The following is a 26,656-nucleotide window of genomic DNA, read 5'->3' as shown; positions in this document are numbered from 1 at the left end:
ATTTAGTCATTTTGCAGACGCTTTTATCCAAAGCGACTTACAATTGAGAGTACAACAGCGATTCATTTTTTTGAGAGACAAACAGACAGAGTAAGTGCTTGTAACACCCAGTCACAGGCAGTGTTCAAACTAGTACATGCCAGAAGGGAAAGAATAAACAAGGGGGAGGCGAAGTGAGACAGAGACAGTGAGAGTATTTTATTTTTTTGTTTGTTTTTTTTTTTTATGATGAGGTCAGGTATTGCTGAAAGATGTGAGTTTTCAGCTGTTTCTTAAAGATTGACAGAGATCCAGCATTCCGGATATGTACGGGAAGATCGTTCCACCAGCCAGGAACAGAGAACGAGAAAGTTTTGGAGAGTGATTCCGAGCCTCTTTGAGATGGTACCACGAGGCGTCGCTCGCTAGCAGATCTCAGACTTCTAGAGGGTATGTAGATTTGTAATAGTGAGTGGAAGTAGACCGGTGCCGAGTCTGTGGTTGTTCTATATGCAAGCATCAGTGCCTTGAACTTGATGCGAGCTGCAATCGGTAGCCAATGTAAGGAGATAAAGAGAGGTGTAACATGGGTCTTTTGGGCTCATTGAATACCAGCCGTGCCACTGCATTCTGAATCATTTGTAGAGGTTTTATTGTGTTTGATGGAAGGCCAGCCAGAAGAGCATTGCAATAGTCCAGTCTAGAAATGACAAGGGCCTGGACAAGTAGCTGTGCAGCTTGCTCTGTTAGAAAGGGCCTGATCTTTCTGATGTTGTGTAATGCAAACCTGCAGGATCGAGCAGTGTTTGCAATGTGATCTTTGAAGGTTAGTTGGTCATCGAGGATTACACCAAGATTTCTGACTGAGGTTGATGGGGTAATTGTAGAAGAGCCTAGCTGGATGGTGAAGTCATGCTGTGTAGTTGGAGTGGCAGGGAATACAAGCAGCTTAGTCTTTGTCAGGTTGAGCTGTAGGTGGTACTCTTGCATCCATGCCGAGATGTCCGCCAGGCAACCCGAGATCCGAGTAGCTACCGTTGGATCATCTGGATGAAAAGAGAGGTAGAGCAGTAATATACTGATATTATTGAAATTTGACTGACTTTGACTGACTTGAACAACTACATTACAGTTTGCAAGTATAGATCATGGTAGTGTAAGGCTGCCTGAACTTACTACTAAAAGTAGCCTACCAGGGTGCGATTTGTATGGGGGATTCCCTAATTCACAAAATGCGCTATGAAGTTCACGAAAAGAGCTTTGAAGTCCAGTTTTGAATCAAATGATTTGCGGAACGTGGTTGGTTTAAAAACTTTCTAATAATTCAAAAAGCATGTGAGGGCACAATTATTTATTCACATAGATGAATAAACAAGCCACAATGCCATGATGATGTGTCCGGCAAAGTTTGTTTTAAAGTTCACTGTACATTACATTTCTCCATAGATTAAATGTGTACAAGACAAGACAACTGTTTTCAACACAAATGTTGTTTGCTAATAACGAATGTTTGTTCAAATGTTCTTAGCAAATTCAACTATTAACAGTTAACGCTTTACCTCTTTAACCAACAGGACCGCAGACAGATTAAACGGCTATATACTTTTCTGCAAACATAATTACATTGACAAATAAACAAATATTTCATAACTTACCATTTAAAAATCACACCAGAAAATTGTCCGTTGCTGTCCTCTGCACGCCATGAACTGAGGAATCAGTTGAAGCATGTATAGCCTGCCTGGTTTGGTGGAGTAAGTTTTGTAATTTTTTGCATGAATTCATTAGATGACAAAACACTAAGTAAATATTACTTCGGCAGTTCCATTTGAATTTACTTATGAATTTACGCACAATAAATGAAAACCTCAAATAGCTCATGACATTTTTAAGTAAAAAGACAAAATAGGATTTGTTTGTAAAATGTACTTACATAATTTACCTTTTATTTACAAGTTAAAATATTTTACAGTGCACCATGAGTAGCAGAACTAACTGCACAATGGCAAGAGAGCACTGAAAGCACCAGAGCACCGTTTGCACAAACCACCCTCCAGGGATTTAATTTTCCGAGCTCTCCTGTAGTATGATTTTTCACCCATCACACTGGTGGAGAATGCTTCCCTCAACATGGAGAAAGTTCTTCAACAGCTTACTGAGTTACTGAGCAGTAATTCACAGCTCTCAGGACGGCCGCGTTCTGCTGCCTGACCACATGCCCAAACCACCAAACTCCTGCCAACCGCCAATTACAATGTGGAGGCATATCTTCAAATGTTTGAGGATGGCATCCTGATGATTGGGAGCAGGTGATTCCGCTCCTAATGGGTGAATTCCAACATGCTTTTCCCTCCCACTTAATTCAGCAGATAAATACCTGGATCTAAAGAGGGACATATTAGTATTGGGTTGTCCCCCCATATGTGCAGTGCAGCAGTTCCAATGCTGGGAATACAACCCCCATGTAACAGCCCGAACGAATGGGTCTTTCTCAGGAGCTCAGTGAATTTCAGAGTGGAACTGTGATAGGATGCCACCTGTGCAACAAATCCAGTCTGGGAACAACAGCAACTCAGCAACAAAATGGTATGCCACGTAAACTGACAGAGTTGGGTCAGCGGATGCTGAGGTGCATAGTGCAAATAGGTCGCCAACTTTATGTTGTCGCCAACTATAATCGTAACAGACCTCCAAACTTCATGTGGCCTTCAGATTAGCTCAAGAACAGTGTGCAGAGAGCTTCATGGAATGGGTTTTTATGGCTGAGCAGCTGCATCAAAGCCACACATCACCAAGTGCAATGCAAAGCATCAGATGCAGTGGTGTAAAGCACGCCGCCTCTGGACTCTAGAGCAGTGGAGATGTCTTCTCTGGAGTGACAAATCGCACTTCTTCATCTGAAGATCTGATGGACAAGTCTGGTGTAATAAACAAAGTGTAAAGTTTGGTGGAGGGGGGTTATGGTGTGGGGTTGTTTTTTAGGAACTGGCCTTGGCCCCTTAGTTCCAGTGAAAGGAACTCTGAATGCTTCAGCATAACAAGACATTTTGGACAATGCCATGCTCCCAACTTTGTTGAAACAGTTTGGAGCTGGCCCCTCTTCCAACATGACAAGCAAGGTCCATAAAGTCATGGATGACAGAGTCTGGAGTGAATGAACTTGACTGACCTGAGTCTGGTCCACCTTTGGGATGAATTAGAGGGGAGACTGAGAGCCAAGTCTTCTCGTCCAACATCAGTGTATTACCTCACAAATGCGCTTCTGGAAGAAGGGTCAAAAATTCCCATAAACACATTCCTAAACCTTGTGGACAGCCTTCCCAGAAGAGGTGAGCTGATATAGCTGGGTTATCACTTAAGTTTATATGCAAGTCAAGACAAAATTGCAAAATGAATTTATTAAATCAAAATAATTTTATGCCCCTTTTTGGTGTTAATTTGGTTTATTGTTGTTTTTACATAACAGCGAACTCTGTATAACTCCAGATAGCAAACTGACATAGAATCAACGTTGAATCAGTGTCTTTTGTGGCATTGTAACACAGTTGATCTCTGACGTCGATCTAGCATAGTTTTGCTCATTGGGTTAATATTGAACCAACTCAGACAAGTCGTTCAAATTTAACAGAACATCGGAACAACTGGTTTACTAACCTAAAGTTGAATAGAATCAACACGTTTTCAACTTAAAATCGATCTAATAGGTTTGCTTAGATAACAGATCGACATTGATTGCAATTGTGTAAAACATTATACATTAAACAACTATAATTTTTTTATTAAAAATATACACATAATACTAATATTATGTACATAATACATAATACACATAATAAATTAGACTGTATATGTAATAATTTATTAAACATACATCAGATTCAGTCCTTATTTCTTTATTAGTTATAAATACAGGTACAAACACGTTTATAGCACAAACCTATATAAGGCAATTATAGAAAATGCATTTACACAAATACACACAAAAATATAAATAGTATCGTTACAAATTTAAATTCAATATTCAATTAAGAGAGACAGGCATTCCGAGACAGACACAGAACATTTTATCAGATTGACTCCCTGCAACTGGATAAATGTGGTTTTCACTATCCCCCTGAAGGTGAATGGATTGTACAGTATGTTATACAGTATGTATATAATAGTTGATAGCCAATCAGTGTATTCATATCATATTTTTCCCCACCAAGCACACAGGTGCATCTGAATATGGTCAATTTCAGCAAATACCTAAAATGAGTCAAAGCTACTTCTACTATTTACTACTATTAGTAGACAATTTGTTTATTACTGGATAGAGCACAAGTGTATGTGTGGGATCTCACATATCATTCGTACAGTGATGCTCTATTGTAATATCGGCACCCTTAGCAAATATGATCAAAAATCCTGTAAAAAATAAATCTGCCTATAAGTGGATTTGTATCTGTACTGTCTTAAAGCAAGGTGAGGAGGAGAGGGCTGGACAATATGGTCAACATTTATATGGCAATATATCTTCTTATTTGGGTCAATACAATGTAATTCTGATATCAATATGAACAATATATTTTTAAAAAAGCCACTGAACTACGCTGCAGCAAAGTGCTACATTGTAGTATGGTGTTTATCTCTTCAGCACAAGCAGAACAACAATGCAGAATATTGACAATACAAACACTAATATAATAACACTTTTGAAATGTTTTGAGAGAACGCATCCACAAAAGGAGTTAATTCAGTTTTGCAGACACCTGCAATCGGGCATTTTGTGCAAATAGCTTGTAAGCTAACGTTATGTTGCAAAAATAACGAAGCGTATATTCTATATGAGGTAAATAATGAGTTAAATCCCATTGATTAAAAGCAGCTACAAAATGCTTCACTCTACAGGTAATCATCATCACACAACTCATAACAGAAATGCAGAACATTAATAAATACATAACGTTATAAGAGCACAATCGTAAAACATGTTGTGAATTCTTAAGGTTTCAATGACGTTTAATGTTAACTATCGTTCAATCAATGTCTCACTTGACTTACTAAAATGTTTAATGTCTTAACCCTTGGTTATGTTTTTTGCCCTCTGCCCCTAAATATATGATTTGACTATCAATCGACTATCAGCAAGATTTCCGATGTGACTACAAAAATAATCAAGAAAACCCCTACAAATATTACTAATGATGAAAAAGAACAGGTTGAATGTTAATCACTTTAATTTCAATATTATATAAACTATGATAAAAGTTAATCTGCATGCACTGATTAATACCATGTTGTAGGAACAAAAGAAATACAAATTTTGACCACACAAGAGTCACAAAAGTGCAACCAGTGAGAGTCTGGAGCCCTGAACGTTGTGCGATCAAAAACTGAGCAGTGTTAATCTGAAGATCCTCCATATAACATCCCTGAACTCTTTAAAGAGCTCCTCATCTTGATCATCTCTGGAGTTGTTCAGTAAATGTCACTGACACCAGCGGGAAGCTCTGAGAACACTCTGGGAACATTACATTACTAGCAGGTAGATGTAGTTCATTCTAACAGTGGTTGTGAAGTAATTTTTGTATTATTAATGTTTAGTATTCAAATCACATGTAAATATTGACTTATATAGCACATTGATGACACAGATTGTGATTAATGATATAAATGTTAACACACTGCTTGAGTTAAGAAAAATAACACACTGCTGTGTTAAAACTGAATTAACACAAAATGTGTTTTTCTTTACTAGACACACTGGTGTGTTAAGTTTTAACACAAGTTGTGTTTTTTAACACATCAGGTTTTTTTAACACACTAATGTGCCACAAATAACAATTTGTGTCAGAGATGTGCTATTCGTAAATATTCACTATTTAAATATTTAAATAATATCAACCTGAGTTAAGAAGAACAACTGGTTGACTTAAAATTAACATAACGTGTTGTCTTTAACCTGTGCAGGTTTGAAAACACAACCTGGTTGGTTTTGTTTTTGATCTGCTTTAAGAGTGCAGCACTTCTGAATTCTCATGATATCAGGTTGACAACCTATGTTTGTACGTGGAGAATGTGTGACCCTGCGAAATGAGAGTATGCTGTTCTTGACGTAATAGATACTGCTTGCTTGTTTTAACAGATGTAGAATTTGAGTCTGTTGAATGAGATGGCCTTAGTACATGCCATCTTCATACATGTCTGTTCTAAGGCATAACAAGATTCCTCCCCCCAGCATGAAGATGGTGGCACCCCAGCCCAACCCATAGCCCCAGTTGAATTCATGATATGTTTGCAAGACTTTGCCATCGATGAATTTGATTGGGTAAAGAACCAGAGCACACACCTGGAGGACCACTGCAAGAGAAAACAAACCACCAAAAACAATGTATTAGAATACATGATCAACAATAATTAAATAATGAGAAGTTTAACAGTGATTCTACCCCAGTTAAAGGACTAGTTTACCCATTAACTCATTATATTGTGGATAGATTGATAATCTGTTGAATATCAAAACCAGTCAGTATCTGGCGTGACTATAATTTGCTCACACAGTGCAATAGAGTTGATCAGGTTGTTGATTGTGGCCTGTGTAACGTTGGTCTACTCCAGTTCAATGACTTTGCGAAGTTGCTGGATATTAGCAGGAACTGGAACACGCTGTCATATCCAGAGCATCTGGATGCTCAATGAGTGACATATCCAGTGAGTATGCTGGCCATGCAAGAACTGGGATGTTTTTTTAGCTTCCAGGAATTATGTACAGATCCTTCCTGTACAGATTATGCATCACATGAGGTTATGGTCATGGATAATTGGTACCACAATGGACCTCGGGATCTCATCACGGTATCTGTCCATTCAAAATTCCATATATAAAATGCACCTTTGTTGCACCTTCGTTGTCCATAACATATGCCTGCCCATAACATCACCCCACCGCCACTATAGGCCACTCTGTATGTGGCCTATAGCATCTTTGAGCTCCGGAGAACCACTGATTTGTCTCTCCGCGCCACAAAGGAAACAGCTCACGCCATTGGCTGATCCATGACACATCTCTGGCACACCCTGTCTGACATGAAAGACGTGACAGGGTCTGCCTCCTGGACGCTCAGCTTTCCCCTTTGGGCCTGTTCGGCGACACTGTCAATTCTTTTGTGGACAGGTTTCAGGAGGCACGGAAACAAGCGGCGGCGTTCCAGCGGTTCCTCCTGTGCTGCTCTCTAGGTCTTGGGGCTGCCAGCTCCTCACACTGTGAGGCTCAAAAAAAGCGAGTTGCGGCTCGAGGTGACGCTCTTTAAAAACGATCACCACATCTAAGAGGTCCCAGCAACAGAAGTCCTGATAGACTGGGGCTCAGGACTTTTGAGGGCAGGCCCCTCTAGGGAAGAACGGTTTCCATCGTGGCTCGCGGTGCCCGCTTCGCCCTCGGCGCTGCACCCAACCTTCTCAAGGTTAGGTGGCGCGCCACCCCTCAGAGTGTCCCATCAGTGGTCGGCTCAGGTTCTTCCTGGCGGCGAGCTGATACAGAGCCTTGAGCCACCGTCTCTAATATCACCAGAGGCCAGCCTCGAGCAGCTGGCTCCCTTAGTATATCATTTAGCAGCATGGAAGCCATGCTAAAACTACTAAAACTAGGAAGTATGACCATATTAGCCCGGTTCTGTGAACACTGCACTGGCTCCCTATCAAACATCGGATAGATTTTAAAAACTTGTTAATTACTTATAAAACCCTAAATGGTTTAGCTCCTCAATATTTGAGTGAGTCCTGCACATCTGCTGCATTCTCAAAACTCTGGCTGTTTGATAATACCTAGAATATCAAAATCGACTGCATGCGGTAGATCCTTTTCCTATCTAGCACCTAAACTCTCAAACAATCTCCCTAACTCTGTTCGGGAAGCAGACAAACTCTGTCAGTTTAAATCTAGATTAAAGACACATCTTTTTTAACCTAGCCTACACACTTTTATTATTCAAATCCGGGAACACTACTACTAAAACACAATGTACTTGTGACATCGTAAAAAAATGGCATCTACGCTAATATTAGTCTTGTTTCTTTCTTAATCTGTTTCTAAGTTTGTATCCAGACTAGATGGTGGATCAGCACCCAGAGATTATGTTCATCAGACACCAGAACACCTAGATGCGCTCTGTGGACAGATCACCAGATCCTGACACACACAATAAGTCATTTACACTATCTGACACAGCTACGTTTAAAACGCTGGGCCAGAGGAGAACTGGCCCCAACTGAGCCCGGTTTCTCCCAAGGTTTTTTTTTCTCCATTCTGTATGGATGGGGTTTTGGTTCCTTGCCGCTGTCGCCTCTATCTAGCTTTGTTGGGGACACTTAACTTCTAGCGACTATCGTCAAATTGATTACAGAGACAGTCTCTGCATTTAATAACAAATTGTTCAATCTCATCATTATGCATACCTATCATTGTATTCTATTTTATATGGTTCAGTACTTTGATACAATCTGTGTTGTTATAAGCACTATATAAATAAAAAATGATGAAAAAAATTATTATACTGTATCTCATCACCCCGTTAAGCAGGGAGGGGACCAGAACATATTACAGTGTCTGACATTGTACTTGCAAGTTCACACACCTCTTTAAATGCGCACATTCCTAAAGTGCAAATTCACAATCATACAAATACACATGCGCGCACACACAGATATAAATGACAATTAGGGCTCCATGGGAGCTGTTGCTGCTCTCATCTAGAGCACGTTTTATTTGATGTAAAGTCAACTGTTTCTGAAGGCAATTTTCTGCCACTATAGGTCTAAACCACTAGAGACATTTCTTAAGGCTCAGCAGAAGCAGCATTTAAAATCCTTATCCTCCCTATTCTCTCTCTATCTTTTCCCCGCACTCTCATATAAGGATAATCCACCCAGAGCACACTGAGGGTAGAGCAAACTCCTGAAAGAGAAAGTTAGGTTCGACAAGAAAGAGAAGGGCAGAGGGTAGTTTCCTAAAGCATTGAGAAAGCATGTTGCTGAGAATATCAGCAGGAGGAAGACATTTCTCTTACATTCTTCCTCAGATTATGTACCACACTAATAATTGCTCAAAAATATGCTTAAAAAACATGCCTAACTAATCATTCACACAAACAAATAATAATTTTGTCATTGTTTACTCATGTCATTTGCTGTTTCAGAATTTCTTTCATTTAATGCAAAAGGATATAAAACTGTTAATGATGCTGTTTTCCAGACAGTGAAATTGGATAGTGATTCATAGTCAATTATAGGTGCTGTACATGTGTATATGTACATGTAACCCAAATTACATTTTACCCATATCCATAAATGATTATTATTATTTATTTTCTTTTTCCCAACTTCCCAATTCCCAACTTGAAATAGACTCAATAAAATAAGACGGGACTCTCCCTGACTGTTTGACATGTAAGAAGCAATTGTATTATAAAACATCCTTTAACTTTAGAATACAAATACATTTCTCCACTAAAGAACTTCATGTTGCACCTCAGGTGACAAGAACATTTTTATATAAATAAGTAATATTAATTGTCACAATCTCTGGACTTTTGTTGTTGTTTTTTCGTGTCTCGAGCCATGTGCTGTCTGTGCCCCGCCTTCCCATTGTGTTTAATTGTCCTCCAGCTGTGTCTTGTTAATTTAGTTATTTCCCTGTGTATTTAAGCCCTGTGTTTTCGGTTGTTTGTGTCGGATTATCAACGTTACAATGTTCAATGTTACCCAATGTCTCTATGTTACAACGTTACTCTGTTTTGTTCCCGAGCTCCTTTTCATGGTTTTAGTTTCTACCTGCCTTTTGTATATTTGTTTTTGCCATTTTTGGAAGTAAATCTATTTAAGTTGTATTTCGAGTCTCGAGCGTTCCTTCTCTCCCGAGAAATCACGAAAAACGTGACAGAACGATCGGAACATAAAAGTAGCGGCGTATTTTCCCCTTTTTGTTTTTTTTGGGTTTGTTTTTCATGGATTCCCCCTACAACGACCCAAATTTCCTCATCCTCCTGCTGGAGCAGGAGGATCGCTCTCTCGAGGGCTACACTAAGGACTTCCTCGCCCTCGCGAACTACTCGCGCTTCCCGAACGGCTTTATGTGCTCGATCCACTTTCGAGGACTGAACACCACCACAGTGAAGCTGTCCAGGAACGGCCCTCGAGAGAGCGTCGCCGCTTACATCGAGTGGGTGCTGGTGTCGTGCAACGACAACGACACCAGCCCCACTCCAGATCCAGAACCCAGCCCATCATCTCCCCGCGTCGCGGAGGCCAGGCCTGTGCCCACGGAGGGCGCAATCGCTGAGTCTAGGACGACCACGGAACCATCGCTGAGGAGAGCGACAGAGCCGTGGAGCGCCACCGGACCCGAGCCGATTGCGACAGACCAGGTGCGTGGCGGGCATCAGAGCTTGCCGCGGTGGAGACAGCCGACAGCGAGAGCGCGGAGTGGAGCTCCGCCCACTGCACATCGGCTGAGGATGAGCTGATCATCCAACTGGGGCTGCTGGATCTACAAGAGGAACTGGATGTGGACTCGGACTTGGACTTAGACTGGGCACCCATGTATCCTGAGTTGCTGGTCCCGCCCAGCCGTCCTGTTAGCCCGCTGGCCCCGCCCAGCCGTCCTGTTAGCCCGCTGGCCCCGGCCAGCCGTCCTGTTAGCCCGCTGGCCCGCCCAGCCATCCTGTTAGCCCGCTGGCCCCGGCCAGCCGTCCTGTTAGCCCTTCTCAAGAATGCACCCTAGAGACTGTTCCCGAGCGCTCTCCGAGTTTCCAGTGCCCGCGCCCGGCGCTCCCTCCAGTGCCCGCGCCTCGTGCACTTCCAGTCTTCCCACCCTCCCACCCTGGTCATACTGCGATGGATTCCAGCAGCCCCTGCGCTCATCCTCAGCTCACCATCACGAGCTCGCCACGGGTCTGCCGGTCCCCATCACCGTCAAGGGTGGACGATCCCTCGCCTCACCGTCCCGCCTCCGAATCCCGGACTCCTCCTCGGCTCGTAGACCCGTCGGCTCCCCCTGGGCTTCTAGCTCCCTCCTCTCCACCGTGGTCCGTCAGTCCACCAGCTCCACCAGGCTCCATCGTCCCTCCGGCTCCGCCTTGGTCTGTCGTCGACCATCCGTCGCCTCGGGATTCCTCTCCTACAGCTTCGCCTCGTCCCTCCATCCCACCGGCTCTGTCAGGCTCCTCCTTCCCTCCGGCTCCACCTCAGTCCTCAGTCGCTCTGGCTCCGCAGCGTCCTTCCTGTCCCCTGTCTCCGTGTCAGTCGCCGAAGCCGGCGGCGTCGCCTAGGACCTCCAGCGCCTCGACGTCACCTTGGCTCTTTGGCTCTCCGCCTCCGCTTCGGTTTCCTCCGCCGCCGTCTGTCGGACCCATGGAGTCGATGCCCGCTCCTCCTCCATGGCTCCTCCCTCCAAATTCAAATTCAAATTCAAATTTTATTTGTCACATACACATACATACATGGTACGACATGCAGTGAAATGTTCTTTACAACCGTCCAGCATCAAAATAGAAACAAAATTTAAATGTATATATAAATATAAAATATAAAAATATGTATAAAAAAGAAGTGTGCAAAGTAGAATATAAAAAAATAAAATAAAATAGAATATAAATATAAAGTATAAGATATAAAGTGTAAAGTGTATAAAGTGTAAGTGTAAAGTGGCTGTGCAATGTCCAGTGCAAAGTGGCTAGTGCAATTGTCCAAATGTAAGTGGCGAGTATCTGGGGAAAGAGGGGTGAACATGGGAATTCCGGTATTTAGGTGCTGGGTGTTCTCTGGTTCAGACTCCGAATGGCCTGCGGGAAGAAGCTCCTCCTCATTCTCTCTGTGTTTGCCTTCAGGGAACGAGCGCGCTCCTGAGCGCAGCAGAGAAAAGAGTCCATTGTTGGGATGGCTGAGGCCTTCCACGATCTTCCTGGCCCTGGTACAGCACCGCTTGTTGTAGATGTGCTGCAGTACAGGGAGCTCAGTGCGGATGGTGCACTCAGCTGACCGCACCACCTTCTGAAGAGCTCGCCTGTCCTGCATGGTGCTGTTTCCAAACCAGGAGGTGATGTTTCCCGTCAGGACACTCTCAATGGTGCAGGTGTAAAAGTTCCTGAGCACCTGAGATGGGAGTCTGAAGTCCCTTAAGCGCCTCAGATGGTATAGACGCTGCCGGGCCTTCTTCACCAGGGTGTTGATGTGACAGGACCAATACAGGTCCTGCGTGATGTGAACACCCAGGTACCGGAAACTGTCCACTCTCTCCACTGGGGTCCCGTCGATCATGATGGGATGGTAAGAGCGCACCTGCTTCGTGCTGAAGTCCACTATTAACTCCTTTGTTTTGCTGACATTCAGGAGAAGATTGTTCTCCTGACACCATCTCTCCAGGTTGTTGATCTCCTGAAGGTAGGCCATCTCATCGTTGTTGGAGATCAGGCCCACCACGGCAGTGTCGTCAGCAAATTTAATGATGGTGGTGGAGTTTGTAGTGGCCACACAGTCATGTGTGTACAGCGAGTACAGCAGGGGCTCAGAACACAACCCTGAGGGCTCCAGTGCTGAGAGTGAGGGAGGATGAGGTGTGTTTTCCCATCCGTACGGCTTGTGGTCTGTCGGTCAGGAAGTTAGTGATCCAGTGACGCAGGGATGGGCTGAGTCCCAGGACCTCCAACTTCGAGGTGAGCGTGGAGGGAACTATGGTGTTGAACGCTGAACTATAGTCCACGAACAGCATTTTCACATAGTTCCCTTTCCTAAAATCCAGGTGGCTTGTGGTTGTGTGGAGGAGGTGTGTGATGGCATCCTCCGTAGACCGGTTTTGGCGATAAGCAAACTGTAGTGGGTCGAGTGTGTCCGGTAGTGATGCGGTGATGAAGTCTCTGACGAGTCTCTCGAAGCACTTCATCACTACAGACGTCAGAGCTACAGAGCGGTAATCATTAAGGCAAGATGGTTGAGGTTTCTTCGGCACAGGAACAATGATGGACTCTTTGAAACACGAGGGGACTACAGACTGTTTCAGGGAGAGATTAAATATCTCAGTGAACACCGGTGCTAGCTGGTCAGCACAGGCTCTCAGAACCCGACCTGTGATGCCGTCAGGTCCTGCTGCCTTCCTGGTGTTCACTCTCCTGAATGCCCTCCTTACGTTGTGCTCCGAAATGGTGAACGCGATTTCCTCTCTGGCTCTCTCGGCGTGCGTGCTGTTCATCATGCCGCTAGCGGCGCTAGCGTGATTAGCTGCAGCCTCGAAACGAGCATAAAAGGTGTTTAGCTCGTTTGCCAGAGAAGCATCCGCACTCTCCACTCTGGAGGTTGGCGTTTTATAGTCCGTGATGTTTCTCAGTCCCTGCCAAAGGCTCCTAGAGTCACTGTGTTGAAACTGTGACTCTAGTTTCCTCCCGTAGCGCCTCTTTGCCTCCTTTACCGCTCTGCGCACGCTGTACGACGCAGCCTTGTATTCAGACATATCCCGTTGACAATCCCGTATTATAGGCTGCGGGCGCGGGATCTCAGAGAGTCACGGATAGTTTTGTCTACCCACGGCTTCTGGTTGGGAAGCGTCCTGATGACGGTTTTCTCTACCGTGTCATCCGCTAGTTTCCCGATGAATCCCACCACCGCTTCCGTGAACACGTTGGCGTCCTCGAGCTACACCTGAACATGGCCCAGTCTGCGTCATCCAACGCGCGTCCTGCAGGGCGGCCACCGAATGGTCAGACCAGCGTGACACCTCCCTCTGTACCGGGGGTTCCTGTTCCAGCCTCTGTTTGTAAACAGGTACGAGGAAAATGGCGGCATGGTCCGATTTACCAAACGGTGGGCATGATTTTGCCTTGTAGCTCTCTCTGAAGGGTGTGTAACAGTGATCCAGTGTCCTTTCGCCCCTGGTGGGGCAGGTGATGTGCTGGTGAAAGTCCGCAGTGCGCGCTTGAGGTTTGCACTGTTAAAATCCCCCAGCACAATGAGTGCGGCGTCCCGGTGCTGTGTCTGGTGTGTTGTGAGGTGGTCGTGTAAGTCCCATATTGCAGCGTCCGTGTCCGCTTGAGGTGGAATATAAACGGCGCTGACTATGACCGAGCTGAATTCCCGTGGAAGATAGAAAGGGCGACATTTGATGGTCAGAAGTTCCAGGTTTGGTGTGCAGGAGCGTGAGAGAAGAACAACGCTCGCGCTGTCGCACCAGCGGTTGTTCACCATCAGACACACTCCACCTCCCCGTGTCTTCCCCGACTCTATTGTTCTGTCCATGCGGTAAACGGAGAAAAACTCGGCCGGTTGTATGGCGTGGTCCGGTCCGGTGTTTTCCAGAGACTGGACGTTGGCTAACAGGACACTAGGTAGGGGAGCGCGGTGTGAGCGTGCCCTCAACCTGTTCCTGACGCCGGCTCGTTTCCCTCGTGGACGCCGGTGCAGGTCGCGTCCTTTTGTCTTCGTCAGGATCTCGCTCGGCCAACATGGGTCCGGGTTTAAAAACGGCGAAAGTTGGGTGCATTGTACACCAATAGATATAAGAGTGGCTCGGTCGTATGTAGTAATAGCCATCTTATATAAAGAAAACCGCGCAGACTGTCCAAAATACTAACAATTAAAAGAAAAACAAAAAGTTTTGCAGGAGCGGTCGTGACGGCAGCCGAACTCAACGGCGCCATCTTGCATACCATGCATACCGTCGGCGCCACCATGGACCATCATGGCTGGGCTCTGGATCTCCTCCTGCTCCGGATTCCTCCTGTGTCCTCCCTGGCTCCTCCCTCCTTCTGTGCCCCCCTGGACTCCTGTCTGCTTGCCCCCTCCTGGGGGCCGTCCTCCACCGGAACCTCCTCCCAAGATCCGGTATCCCCAGTTCCGAGTTGTTCGTTTTTTTTTTTGATGTTACTTTAGGTGCGAGGACGCACCTTCCGGGAGGGGGGCATTATGTCACAATCTCTGGACTTTTGTTGTTGTTTTTTCGTGTCTCGAGCCATGTGCTGTCTGTGCCCCGCCTTCCCATTGTGTTTAATTGTCCTCCAGCTGTGTCTTGTTAATTTAGTTATTTCCCTGTGTATTTAAGCCCTGTGTTTTCGGGTGTTTGTGTCGGATTATCAACGTTACAATGTTCAATGTTACCCAATGTCTCTGTTACAACGTTACTCTGTTTTGTTCCCAAGCTCCTTTTCATGGTTTTTGTTTCTACCTGCCTTTTGTATATTTGTTTTTGCCATTTTTGGAAGTAAATCTATTTAAGTTGTATTTCGAGTCTCGAGCGTTCCTTCTCTCCCGAGAAATCACGGAAAACGTGACAATTAATGGCTCAGGTATTGCAAAGTGGATTTTTTACATCCTATCGTCAAAATTCTAGACCCAAAGTCGCTCAGTGGAATTCCAGAAAGGAGCTTATGTGACACACTAGGCTATGTTTAAGGGTAAATAAGCAGATAACTTAGCTTTCGGTTGGCCAAGGCCTACTCATTAGGTTATTTGACTGACATGTCAAACAACCAAAAGTTTGTTAAGCGTCACATTTCGGGGGTGGAAATGTTGCTACAAAAACAGGCCAGTGTGTAAAACTCACTCATCGAGATTTTACCTATATTTCTTTGCAGCCCAGAGATACACACCAAATTGAGAAACTAACAGAATGCATAGTTGATATGAAATAAATTGGATAATGAGTAAATTCTTAATGCTAAATCAAAAAAAAAATTATTGGAATTATTGAAATTATTGGTGGTAATTATTGGACCTTAAAACCCTGCATGTAATAACGTAGAACACTGTTTACACTTGGCTGCTCTGTTAATTCTTCTTCATCAGTTAGGAACCTAGATGTGCTGTTTGATAGCAATCTCTCTGACCTTGAGGTTCTGCTGTTTGTTATATTTTCTTTCTGATCCGTAATTTACTCTGTGAGATGTTGTGTTTTTGTTATCATGCACATATTTTGCAAAAAGGACAAACAGGACTCTTGTTTTTGGTCCTATATTATAGCTATGTTATCAAAATAGATTTGAAATTGTTTTGGGTTTTTTTCCTAATAACTTAATATTTCTTCCCCACTATTTGTAGTAAGACGCAAGAGCACAAAACAGAAACAGAAAACTTTCTCCTGCTAAAGGCTTGTGACCAAATAGCACTCAGCAAGATGATGGCGTCTTACCTGCCGAAATGAGGAACACTGCAACCATACGATAGTGCTTTTTGTGTGTGCCTTTACACAAAGAGATCAATGCGATTAGAAATGACACTAATGTCACAGATGCTCCAGCTAATAACAATACCAGTGTTGCTATCTGCCAATCTGAAAAAGAGAGAGACAGAAAATCATCAGTTAGGAGGTTTACCAGAGATTTACCTGAATGGTTGTAAGTCTTGATTGCAATAAATAAAATTATACTCAATGATGAGGATTTCATGGCTTCTTTATTATCATTTAGAAACTTAAGCCTACCTTGGCTTTTATATAAACGTTAGATTTAAAATTCTTTGACAGAAAAACAAATATGTTGATATTGTCCAGTTTAAGGGAAGATCTTGTTGATGTTTCCAGACGCACTGAACATGCGTTCAGATGGTGTTCTTGTTGAGCAAATGCATTTTAAGCAACTGTGGCCAGGTATCTTGCCTCATTATTCCACCAACAAACAAGCGAGTCTTCGCTAGCCTCATCTCACAAACAAGAACTGGAAATGGCACTTGAGATATAGAGGTTTGTCTACTGGACTGGACGTGACACATCGTTTTTAAATCATTTGAACTTTTTGCCAGCACGTCATAAAATAATGCATCAGTTTACTGTTGGGGATTTGTTGTGCCACACACATCCAGTGTAGACAGCATCACTGATTATAATGTATTGTGTTTTATTGTATTTTGTTGTGCCTCCATCTTGCATCACTTTGCGACACGATGTAAAGGTAATGACATGTATGTATTTATAACAAATGGTATGCTATAAATACTCAATTCCATACTTAAGTGAGCTCTTATCACATTATAGTTCTGCTCGTTCGCTGTGTTCTCAAAACTCTGGCCATTTGATAATACCTAGAATATCAAAATCGACTGTGGGTGGCAGGTCCTTTTCCTTTTTAGCACTCAAACTCTTGACTCGTAGATCATCACCAAAACAAGACCTTCATCTAAGACCAGAACACCTAGATGAGCCCCATGGAATGGACAGATTACAGGAGCCCGACACACACAATAAGTCCTTTACACAATCTGACATAGCTGTGTTTAAAACTGAACTGGAAATTAAGTGCTGGCCAGAGGAGAACAGGCCCCTAACCGAGCCTGGTTTCTTCCATTTTGTCGCCTTTGGTTTCCTTAGTTTGGGACACTTAGCGATTATCGTCAATTTGATTATACAGACCGTCTCTGCACTTAATAAAAAGATAAGTGTTTAATATTGTCATTATACATTACTGTCACTCCATTCTCCTATTTGATACTGTTCAGTGCTTGACACACTCTGTATAAGCGCTATATAAATAAAAGTGACTGACTGATAAGATACTTCAATCATTCTGCTCTGCTCATCCTTGAGTGTTGGTGCCAGGCAACCCTTTTGTTACATAACTAAACTGCTGCAGAAAAGCTAGGTGTCATGCAAAACATAACGTGTAACTGCAGCACTTAATACAAATGTAGTGGAGAAAAGAGTACAGATACTCATTGAAAAATGTAGTGAAGTAAAGACTAAAAGTAAAAGTTGCTAATGTCTTTGATACTCAGTAAAACAAAGTAACTGAAATTTTACTTGAGTAAAATTAACTAATTACTGTACTTAAGTACTTTACACCTCAGCTTTCGCCCAATGACCTCTTTCAATTTGCCAAAAAAAAGCTGAATTTATACTTCTGTGACCAATCTTATCACTGACTATAACCAACATGCCAGTGGTCACTTCCGGTACACACCTAAACCCATTCCAGATGGAAAAGGGTGCCATTTCTCCCTATAGAGGCGCTATGCAAAAGACAACAAAATGTTGCACTTAAAAACTCTCCCTAACTAACCTAAACATCTCAAACAAAAAAAAAATGTTTCAAAAATAAAGTAATAACAACTAAATAGTACATTTCCTGAAGAAAATGTGAGTGGTGCTTGCAATGGCAAAACTTGGCATTTGATTGCTAGCTAACATGTTTCTAACATGATAAGCATGTTTTAGCAAGTGAATAACATGTTGCTAGTATAATTAGCATGTTTAGCAAGTGATTAGAATGCCGCAATAATGTTGCTATCATGTCTCTAGCATGAATAGGAAGTGACTAGCAAGTGGGAGCTGCCAGTGACTCTATTATATACATATTATTATGTTGTTTGTCAGTATGATTTAAAGAAACAGGCAAACAAGCCCACCCCCATGTCACTATGACATTCAGATTTGAAGATATGCCCTTTTTGGCTTTGGGTTGCTAGGGTAGGGTATGTTCACACGCATTTTGAAAACTTCTTCAAATGTGGTGATTCACAAGTTTCTATGACATTCTAGGTCTGTGCAACAATGCGTCAAAGTTGACCATAATGTTCAGGCAATCAGACACTTTAATAGCGGAAATTCATTCATTCATTCTTTCTCTTTCTGCAACTTGTATGAATGTGTTAGGTTAGCTCATGTGTCTTAAATGTATCCAATAAAGCCTTATCTATATTGAAAATAAGTATTTTTTTATTTTGTGCTTACAAGTTAATGTCTTAAACTGCTGATCATGTTACTGTTTGAAAGTTTAGGTAAACTTATTTTACTGAATTTATTTACCCACATCAATCGATTATTTTCAAACTCACTATTTTATTGCAATTTACTCCTCTTTCTTTTGTTTTGGCTATACACTTAACCACTATTGCTTTATTTAGTAATTCCATTCTATATTTAATTCCATTTTTGCTTATTTTTTCACTTTTCACTTTTTAATTTGACTTTGTCTTCCTTTTTTTTCCCCTCTGTGTATCCTAGCTTGGGAACGATACACCTTAGCCGATAATGGGTCTCACTTTTCCACCATTATGCCAAATGGTGTTCTTTCCAGAACCATTCCATGCCAAACTGAGCTGACCAGTACAGTTACAATGTTGTTTTCCACTGCATGGCTGATAAGGGGTTCAATTCAAATGTGTCAGTTGTTGCTGTGGTAACACGAATGTTTACATATGATATAAGCTGTAAATGATATTGCGTCATGGAGAATGATTAGAAATTTCTGTAGATTTCAGTACTAATTTGTGTTTACATTGCTTAAAATAGCTAAATTATCAATCTACGGAGAAACTAGCAGCTAGGCAACAGAAAAGTGACCAACCCTGAATGGTGATGTTATGCACACTCACTCTACCTGAACGATTAAGCATGGTTGTCTAACCATGCTGAGAATTCCGGGCTGAGAACGGTTTGTAATTTTGCAAGTCTTTCCAGGGTCTTGTGGAAACACAACTAGAATTGTACTTGACAGTTCTTAAAACCGTTTGGCCAATAGTGGAAAAGCAGCTATTGTTATCCCTCACTACATGTTAAAATAAACCGGAGTGACAACTATCTATCATTCAAATTTTATTTGTTTGATTAGTTGTGCAGCAACTAAAAACAACATGCTACTCGTAGTTAGACCTAACAACAACAGAACCTGCTAGTATAGTGGTTTTCAATTCCAGGGAAACCCCTTGCTCTGCACATTTTGCTTATTTAACATACCTTAATGATATCATCAGTTAATTTGTTCAGTTCATTGATCTCCCTCTTAACAATATAATGATTTCATCCAGGTGTGTTAAATAAGGGAGACATGTGAAGAGCAGGGGGTCTCCAGGATTGGAATTGAGCTTACTATCTTCTTCCCTTCTCTCATATTCTCTGTTTTCTTTCTCCTTCACTTTTTACATTTGTAAGGACCTGTAAGAACCATCAGTCAATTATAAATGAGTGAGATGCACAATCGTGCCAAAGACGAATTATCCTTAAGAATTTACTTGTAATCAAACCCTCCCTTATTCTTCCTAACATTCCTACAGTTTAAAACGCAATAAAAATTTTACAATTTTATCTGACACTGAGATCAATTTAATAGAGAAGTTTTGAGCAACTCTCACCTTCGCAGTCTCCCTAATGAATGGTCCAACTGTGAGGTGTATGGTATCATTATTATTATATTCTTTTGTCTAACAGAGATATAATAATACTGCCCATTGGGAAGATGTGAACACTTGGTTGGGAGAGATAACAGACAACATCACCCCTAAGATGTTTGAACTGTTATTATTTTTAACAATAACCCTGATCCTGAGAAGATTCCTGACACAAGATTCAAGGCGGAACAACAACCCCCTACCTTCAAGAGGAGCTGACACATGCTCAACACCACATAGCTGAAAGTGAAAGTTCAAGATCAATTTAAAGCACTCAATGAGCAAGAGTAGCAAACAACAGAACAAGTTAAAAAGCTCAAAGGAGCCCTGACAGCAGCTCAGCTCCATCAACCACATGTAAAAACTGCCCAGAAACACCTGGTAAACAGACTCCAGTGTGCCACACAGCTATTAGAAAAATCCAAGAATGACAGCAATGACCAGAATGTTGAAATCATTGCCTTGAAAGTAGGGTCTGGCCAATATATATATATATATATATATATATATATATATATATATATATATATATATATATATTCTTTGATTAGCGGATAATCTCCATCATCTGGTGTAAAATGGGGTGCCAGTTAATACACACAGAGTCGCAGACCACTGACAAGCTATGAAATATAGCATTTAGTTTTACGGGTGATTCATTGGAGTAGCTTGTCAGTGACCTACAACTGTGTGTATTAACTAGTACATTGTTTGAAAACAGGTGATGGAGATTTACTGCTAATCAAAGAATCGGCTTTACTGACAAGATGCACATAATATAAATACATATATACATATATATATATATATATATATATATATATATATATATATATATATATATATATATATAGCCCAGCCCTACTTGAAAGACCAGTCAACACCTGACTCTGACTCATTCAACAGCAACTTGTGTGGGTAAGCAACAATAAAACCCACCTCAACGCCACTGAGACATGCACAGTGCTGAAAATACACCAAAACAAGATAGCTTATCATCACAAGACATTGAACAAGTCATGAGACAACTGAAAGAGTTTCTTTATGACAAGCTGAAAGTAGATGACCAAACTTGAAACATGCTTGCTGTGACCAGCGACACAACAGAAGGCTGGTGATCACCTGGTACACTAGCATATCAGAGATGACAAGCACATGTTTAATAGCCACCCGAAACGAGCAAGTTGCTTACGGCCAACCATTGATGAAAACAACCGAACATCACCCATCACTCACTACCAACCTGTCAAATGAACTCCAAATTCACATCACTCTCTGTGCAACAGAAACCACCAAAGTACAGAAGGTCAGAAAGTCTGTCACAACCAGAAGGCATCGCAAGAGGAATGCAACATAGGAGACAAAGTTTTACACCCCAGCTTTACATAACTACCTCAAACTACCTCAGACTGTCTGCTAAAGAACATCCTGCCTTGCTGAACAGACCCCCATCAAATCACCCTCATCGAAGTCCAGGATGCAGAGAGCCAGTCTATAATGACATACCTGAAAGGGGGAAGACCACACAGACTGAAGCAGATTTGACCATACTGCACCACACTATTAACACACACATTACCTACACCTAGATGCAACCACATCCACTGATAGCACGTTTAACATACATATTCTCCTCACAAGAATATCCTAATTTTAGTGTACTTTATGCTCACATTAAAGATTATCCTTATAAAAACCTTATAATAACAGTGTGTGTCTTTCTCACAAGAAATCCTCTTATCTCTGTCCCACAATACACAAAACTACCCCATATAAGTTAAGTTTAAAAGTATCCTAAAGCTTTCCCTTAGGACAGATCTGTATAGAGACAGATAGGCTAACAATAAAAAAGAAAGAAATAGCATACATCAATATTCCAACAGAAAGGTATCTCAAGGGTTCTCCTCCAGACTATTATACCCATATATACACTCCATCTCCTGTGAGGAGCCTGTTTTAGGCTCATTATCATCAAAAGCTGCCGTGGGATTATTCAGAGATTGCCATATTTCTCAGTAGTATATGCCAGAAGAACAAGAGAGCCAGACAGAAAACATAAGAGAGAGAATTCACCAAAGAACTGTTTCAAGATATGCCAGGGACCAAACCGCAGCATAGTGGTAGGGGGAAAAATTTCTTGCGAATGTACTTTTAACACTGATGTGGTACACCATTTTATAGACCTAACAGAAATTGTGTTTAAATACAGGTTCACTGCACATTTTTGAGTGGGGGTATTAGTATATTATATATTAGTATATTTAGGACAGACAATTAGGACCCCGTTACAACCTGAAAATAATTAGCATATCTGATTTGATTAAAAAGGGAGAGAAGGGTGGGTTAGAGAGTAAGAGACAAACCGTGCAGTATGAGGTGGCTCAATATAAGAAAGATTCAGGAAGTGAGGTGATTTGGTAGGGGTGTGTCGAAGCCTCGGCTAACCAATTACTTCCATTTTAAAGAATTATTTTCAAATATATTCACACTGCAAAAAAATATTTTCAAGCTTAGTCTTTTTTTTCCAGCCAAAATATCAAAAAATATCAAAAAAAGGCCCACTGACTGATTACAAGATTGTGATGCTAATCAGTGGACACACCTTGAATTAACATGTCCCTTTGGTCACATTGTTTTCAGTCTTTTCTAGGGGTACCATTATTTTTGTCTAGAGATGTTCCTTGAGTTTAGTTTTTTTAAAGAATTCTGTTGAAGCATGGATGAAAAGCAATGTCTGACTTTCATTGGTTAACATTCATAGAAGTTTTATTTATTATTACTTTTGTCAGATTAAAGTTATTTCTGTGCTTCACACACACACTTTCTATTAGAATTGTAACTGAACTATAATAACACTACTACTAATAATAGTGATATACACACACACACACATAATTAATAATAATAATAAATCCACAACTGCACTTCCACAGTTTTTCAATGGACTATCAGGAAAAATAGCCATTGAGGAAAATGGTAATTCATTATTTATATAATTTATAAACTTACTGACCATAAAACTATATACCCTTCCCTCTCCCTCTGCCGAAATAACTCAGCTGTATGGTTACATTCGGAGCGCTGGCTTTTAATTCTCCTCAGAAGAGAGCACCTTAGAGCCAGCAATTTAATAAAATTATTCAGTGAAAATAAGGTTTGTATAATGAAGGTTAAAGTATAATGGAAGCAGACACACACAGGAAGTAGGCAAAATAACAAGGTTTATTTGCACAGATGAGCATGGAAAGTCTATTGCAGAGGAATCATATATATTGTCTTAATAAAGTCCTCAACTGGAATCACAGCGATACTGAGCACAGTTCTTATATTTTCCAGGAACCAGGTGCAGAATACGAAGGAGATCCTAGGAGCACACAACACAATCACGCTGACAGAGACACTGGAGACAACTGGGACACAGAGAGAACACAAGAGGTAAGTAACAAGGTAAGCCTTTCATCAGTACTTCATAGAAGCAGGCCGCGAGTCCACTTTGTGCATTCAAACCCAAACACTGAGTGAACTATGGTATGTGCTTTTTATAGTGCTTGTGGTGATTGGCTGATGATGTGCAGGTGTGACTGGTTAGATCTCTGGTGAGGGGGTGGTGACAGAACCTGGCAGATAAATGATTTCGACAATGAGTATGTCCAGACACATGTTGTCAAACTCCAATGGAGTTCAGAATGTCTAAAAAAGCTAATCCTAATGTGTCTTTTTCATTATCAACATGGATATTAAAATCGCCAACAATAAAAACTTTATATGCAGCTAGTACTAACTTACTAACTAAAAAAAAAAATCAAGCAAGCAATTTGCCAAGATGTCAAGAAGCCATTTACTCACCGTGAGTGACGGATGATTTACTTTACCACTGCTGTTTTATGAGCTCGAAAAAACTGAGAGGATGAGCAAAATTAAATGGAGCAGAAAAGTAGGCATGAAAAAACAATAGGCATGAAATATAAATGTGATTGCGATAGCTGACCGGCTAAAAAACGCTTAACACACTGCAGCTGCGTTTTTAGATTTTAGATACGATTTTAGATTAAAAGCGAATGACCAGCAGTTGAATTATTCAAATTAGTTTGATAGACAGTATTAGAAATATGAAGGGAATTAGGTTAAATTTGATCGCTTTAAACAACAGGGAGAGTTAAACAGAAGAGCAAAGCTACACATAGCTACATACACACAACGTCTCAGCAGGCAGGAGCAATCCAGTTTCAGTGGCATAAACAACTGCAAGGGGGGTGCCCTACAAAGTTATTTTCTGTTGTTGCATGTTATATTTGCAACACTTTTTTGTTTTCAGGTTTTGGCTTAAAAGCTCCCAATTTTTTGAGAGAGTATTTTAAGTTACTTAACACTGTTTTGATTTTGTAAATCTTTCATTAAAAAAAGTTCAGTCATGACTAAGTTACTATATACAGTGTATATATATGCTAGGCCACAAAGTCTATATAGATAAAAATCACAACAGTGGTGTCATTGTTTTTTTTTTCTTTTACTTTTTCTCACCCTTTCTCCTGATGCCGATATTACATGGTGAACTATGGTGGGGATCTTAATTTGCATGCCTTGGAACATAAAAGCCTGTGGGAGTCCTATCAAAAGAGGCACAGTTATGACTTATTTGAACATCATAAAATGGATATCGTATTTATCCAGGAAAAATGCTTTAAAGATGGCGAGGGGAGAACGGTCTGCTTCCAGGCCTCAATAAATGGTACTGCAGTGGTATTATGTAACATCTTCAATACAAATATCCTAATTTAAGTAAGAATTTAGGGGCATTGGATGCCCAAACATATATTTTAACTAAGTGTGGTATGCTTTTATAGATAAAAGTAAATCTAGTGACTAAACATACCATAAAGACAGAGCATTAATTCATATGATGATTAAAGATAACAAACAGATCAATGGATATTTGGCATTTGAAAACACACAGAAAAAAATATAACTTCTATTCACATTGTTATAAATCCCACTCTAGTACTGATGTTTATGATCTCGAACACCATGACAAAGCATGTTACACACTGCAAAACAAATGCTATTGCTTTATCAGTTCATGCAGCCATGAAGTTAGGCACTGATAATAACTGTGACAGAGACAAAAGGCAGATGGAGATTAAAGAGAAGATAAGAATAAGAATTGCTTGTTTTGTTTTTTCAAGCTCAAAATGCCAAAATTGTCCTTACAGGATATTAATATGTAAGGCACAATAACAGAAGTTAGTAAAGTAAATGTCCTAATTGAACTATGGCCCAATCTTTGTTTTCAAGGTTGTATCATGCAATTCAGTGAAAAAAAAATATCTCAGTTACCTTTTTATTATTCATAGTGAAAACGTCTATCCTCATTTAGGCTACTCTATAGTATACTAAGAAATTATTCAAGGTCAGCATACTGTGTTCCAAAAACATTCCTGCCAGACAACAATAAGGAACACACCCTCCCCAGCACAAAGCACACGGGAGTCAGTGCCAAACCTCTCAGATGAGAACTAACTGCTCATCAGCATAAAAGAGAAGAGTGTAAATAATAACGGAAGACCTCGGCTAGGTACAACACACGTTTAACGTGCGCCTGAAACTAAAGCAAATTAGGGTAAATCCTATGGGTGTTAAAGAGTGAAACTACGAGTCATGTCATTAACAAGGACTTCTTGTTTGATTCGGTCACCGTAAATTCCGCACATTTCCAAATAGAATCTGCAGCAGTCTATATTGTTATAATAAAAGGTCACATATAATGGGTTCATTTTCGCGTTTTTTTAAACAGGTTACAGAGTTTATGTGTAGCAGGAAAACCAAGCAAAACGTCTATAAAACGTGACAGTCGTTTTTTGTTGTTGTTGTTTAAATCAACTGATCCTTCCTTAAGGTAAAATCCTTCACACCCCGGTAACTATAACATATAACGTTAATGACATAATCACAATATTTTTAACGAATCTGACTCGTTTAAGTTCATCAGCCTATATTTGACTTCTTACCAGACTTGAGGGTGGAGATGCAGCTCCAGTCGTTCTCGATCTCCCTGCATGATTCCCATAGAGACAGCGCGTAGCCATCCGCCGTCACCCACGCTGGGCTTAACAACGCGACAATATCCAAGCAAAGTGCGAGAAACTCGCAAAGAAGCGCGATTAGTTTAAACGGCCGGAACATGTATACTTCACTCGCAGACATTTTCTCATAGCAGATCGTGTTTCGCACATTCACGCGAGGACGGAGAGTACCAGAACACAGCAGCTGTACAGCGCTAACACTTCGGTAGTGAAAGTTTGTCGGTCTTTAGAGCTGAGCTCTGTCTGCCGATGACACTTTCCTGAGCACTTAAAGCTCTGCGAACTGAGGATTGCGACACCCAACGACCAGTTGAGAAAAACACCAAACACAGCGGGGAGGTAGATGTCAGTTTATGGTAAACGTGTTGCCTTTAAGGCTAACTTTATCTATATGTGTGCAATGGAAACTATAATCAAATATCAGACGTCTAGATGTTATGTCTCTATTTATTTAGCAGTCACTAAAAAAGAGTGCCCGA

General features: G+C 41.3%; 1 protein-coding gene across 1 annotated transcript; it reads right to left on the bottom strand.

Moving 5' to 3' along the window:
* Positions 1-3,851: 3,851 nt before the first annotated feature.
* Positions 3,852-26,434, bottom strand: LOC122346137 (transmembrane protein 47-like). Its single transcript, XM_043240824.1, has 3 exons — positions 26,103-26,434; positions 16,130-16,270; positions 3,852-6,321 (listed from the first exon to the last, which is right to left on the bottom strand). The coding sequence occupies exons 1-3, from the start codon at positions 26,296-26,298 to the stop codon at positions 6,140-6,142; spliced, it is 519 nt and encodes a 172-aa protein (XP_043096759.1). The 5' UTR covers positions 26,299-26,434; the 3' UTR covers positions 3,852-6,139.
* Between the last annotated feature and the right edge of the window lie 222 nt (positions 26,435-26,656).

This window comes from Puntigrus tetrazona, chromosome 5, assembly GCF_018831695.1.
Source record: "Puntigrus tetrazona isolate hp1 chromosome 5, ASM1883169v1, whole genome shotgun sequence".
In the NCBI taxonomy this organism is placed as follows: Eukaryota; Metazoa; Chordata; class Actinopteri; order Cypriniformes; family Cyprinidae; genus Puntigrus; species Puntigrus tetrazona.
This window is presented reverse-complemented; position numbering and strand designations above follow the sequence as displayed.

Bases quoted from the DNA above. Each gene is read 5' to 3' on its own strand.
- LOC122346137 (XM_043240824.1), bottom strand. From the start codon at position 26,298: ATGTCTGCGAGTGAAGTATACATGTTCCGGCCGTTTAAACTAATCGCG. The intron at 16,271-26,102 runs GTAAGAAGTCAA...TCTCTTTTTCAG, and splicing joins CATCTCCACCCTCAAGTCTG to ATTGGCAGATAGCAACACTG. The intron at 6,322-16,129 runs GTAAGACGCCAT...TTTCTCTTGCAG, and splicing joins AGTGTTCCTCATTTCGGCAG to TGGTCCTCCAGGTGTGTGCT.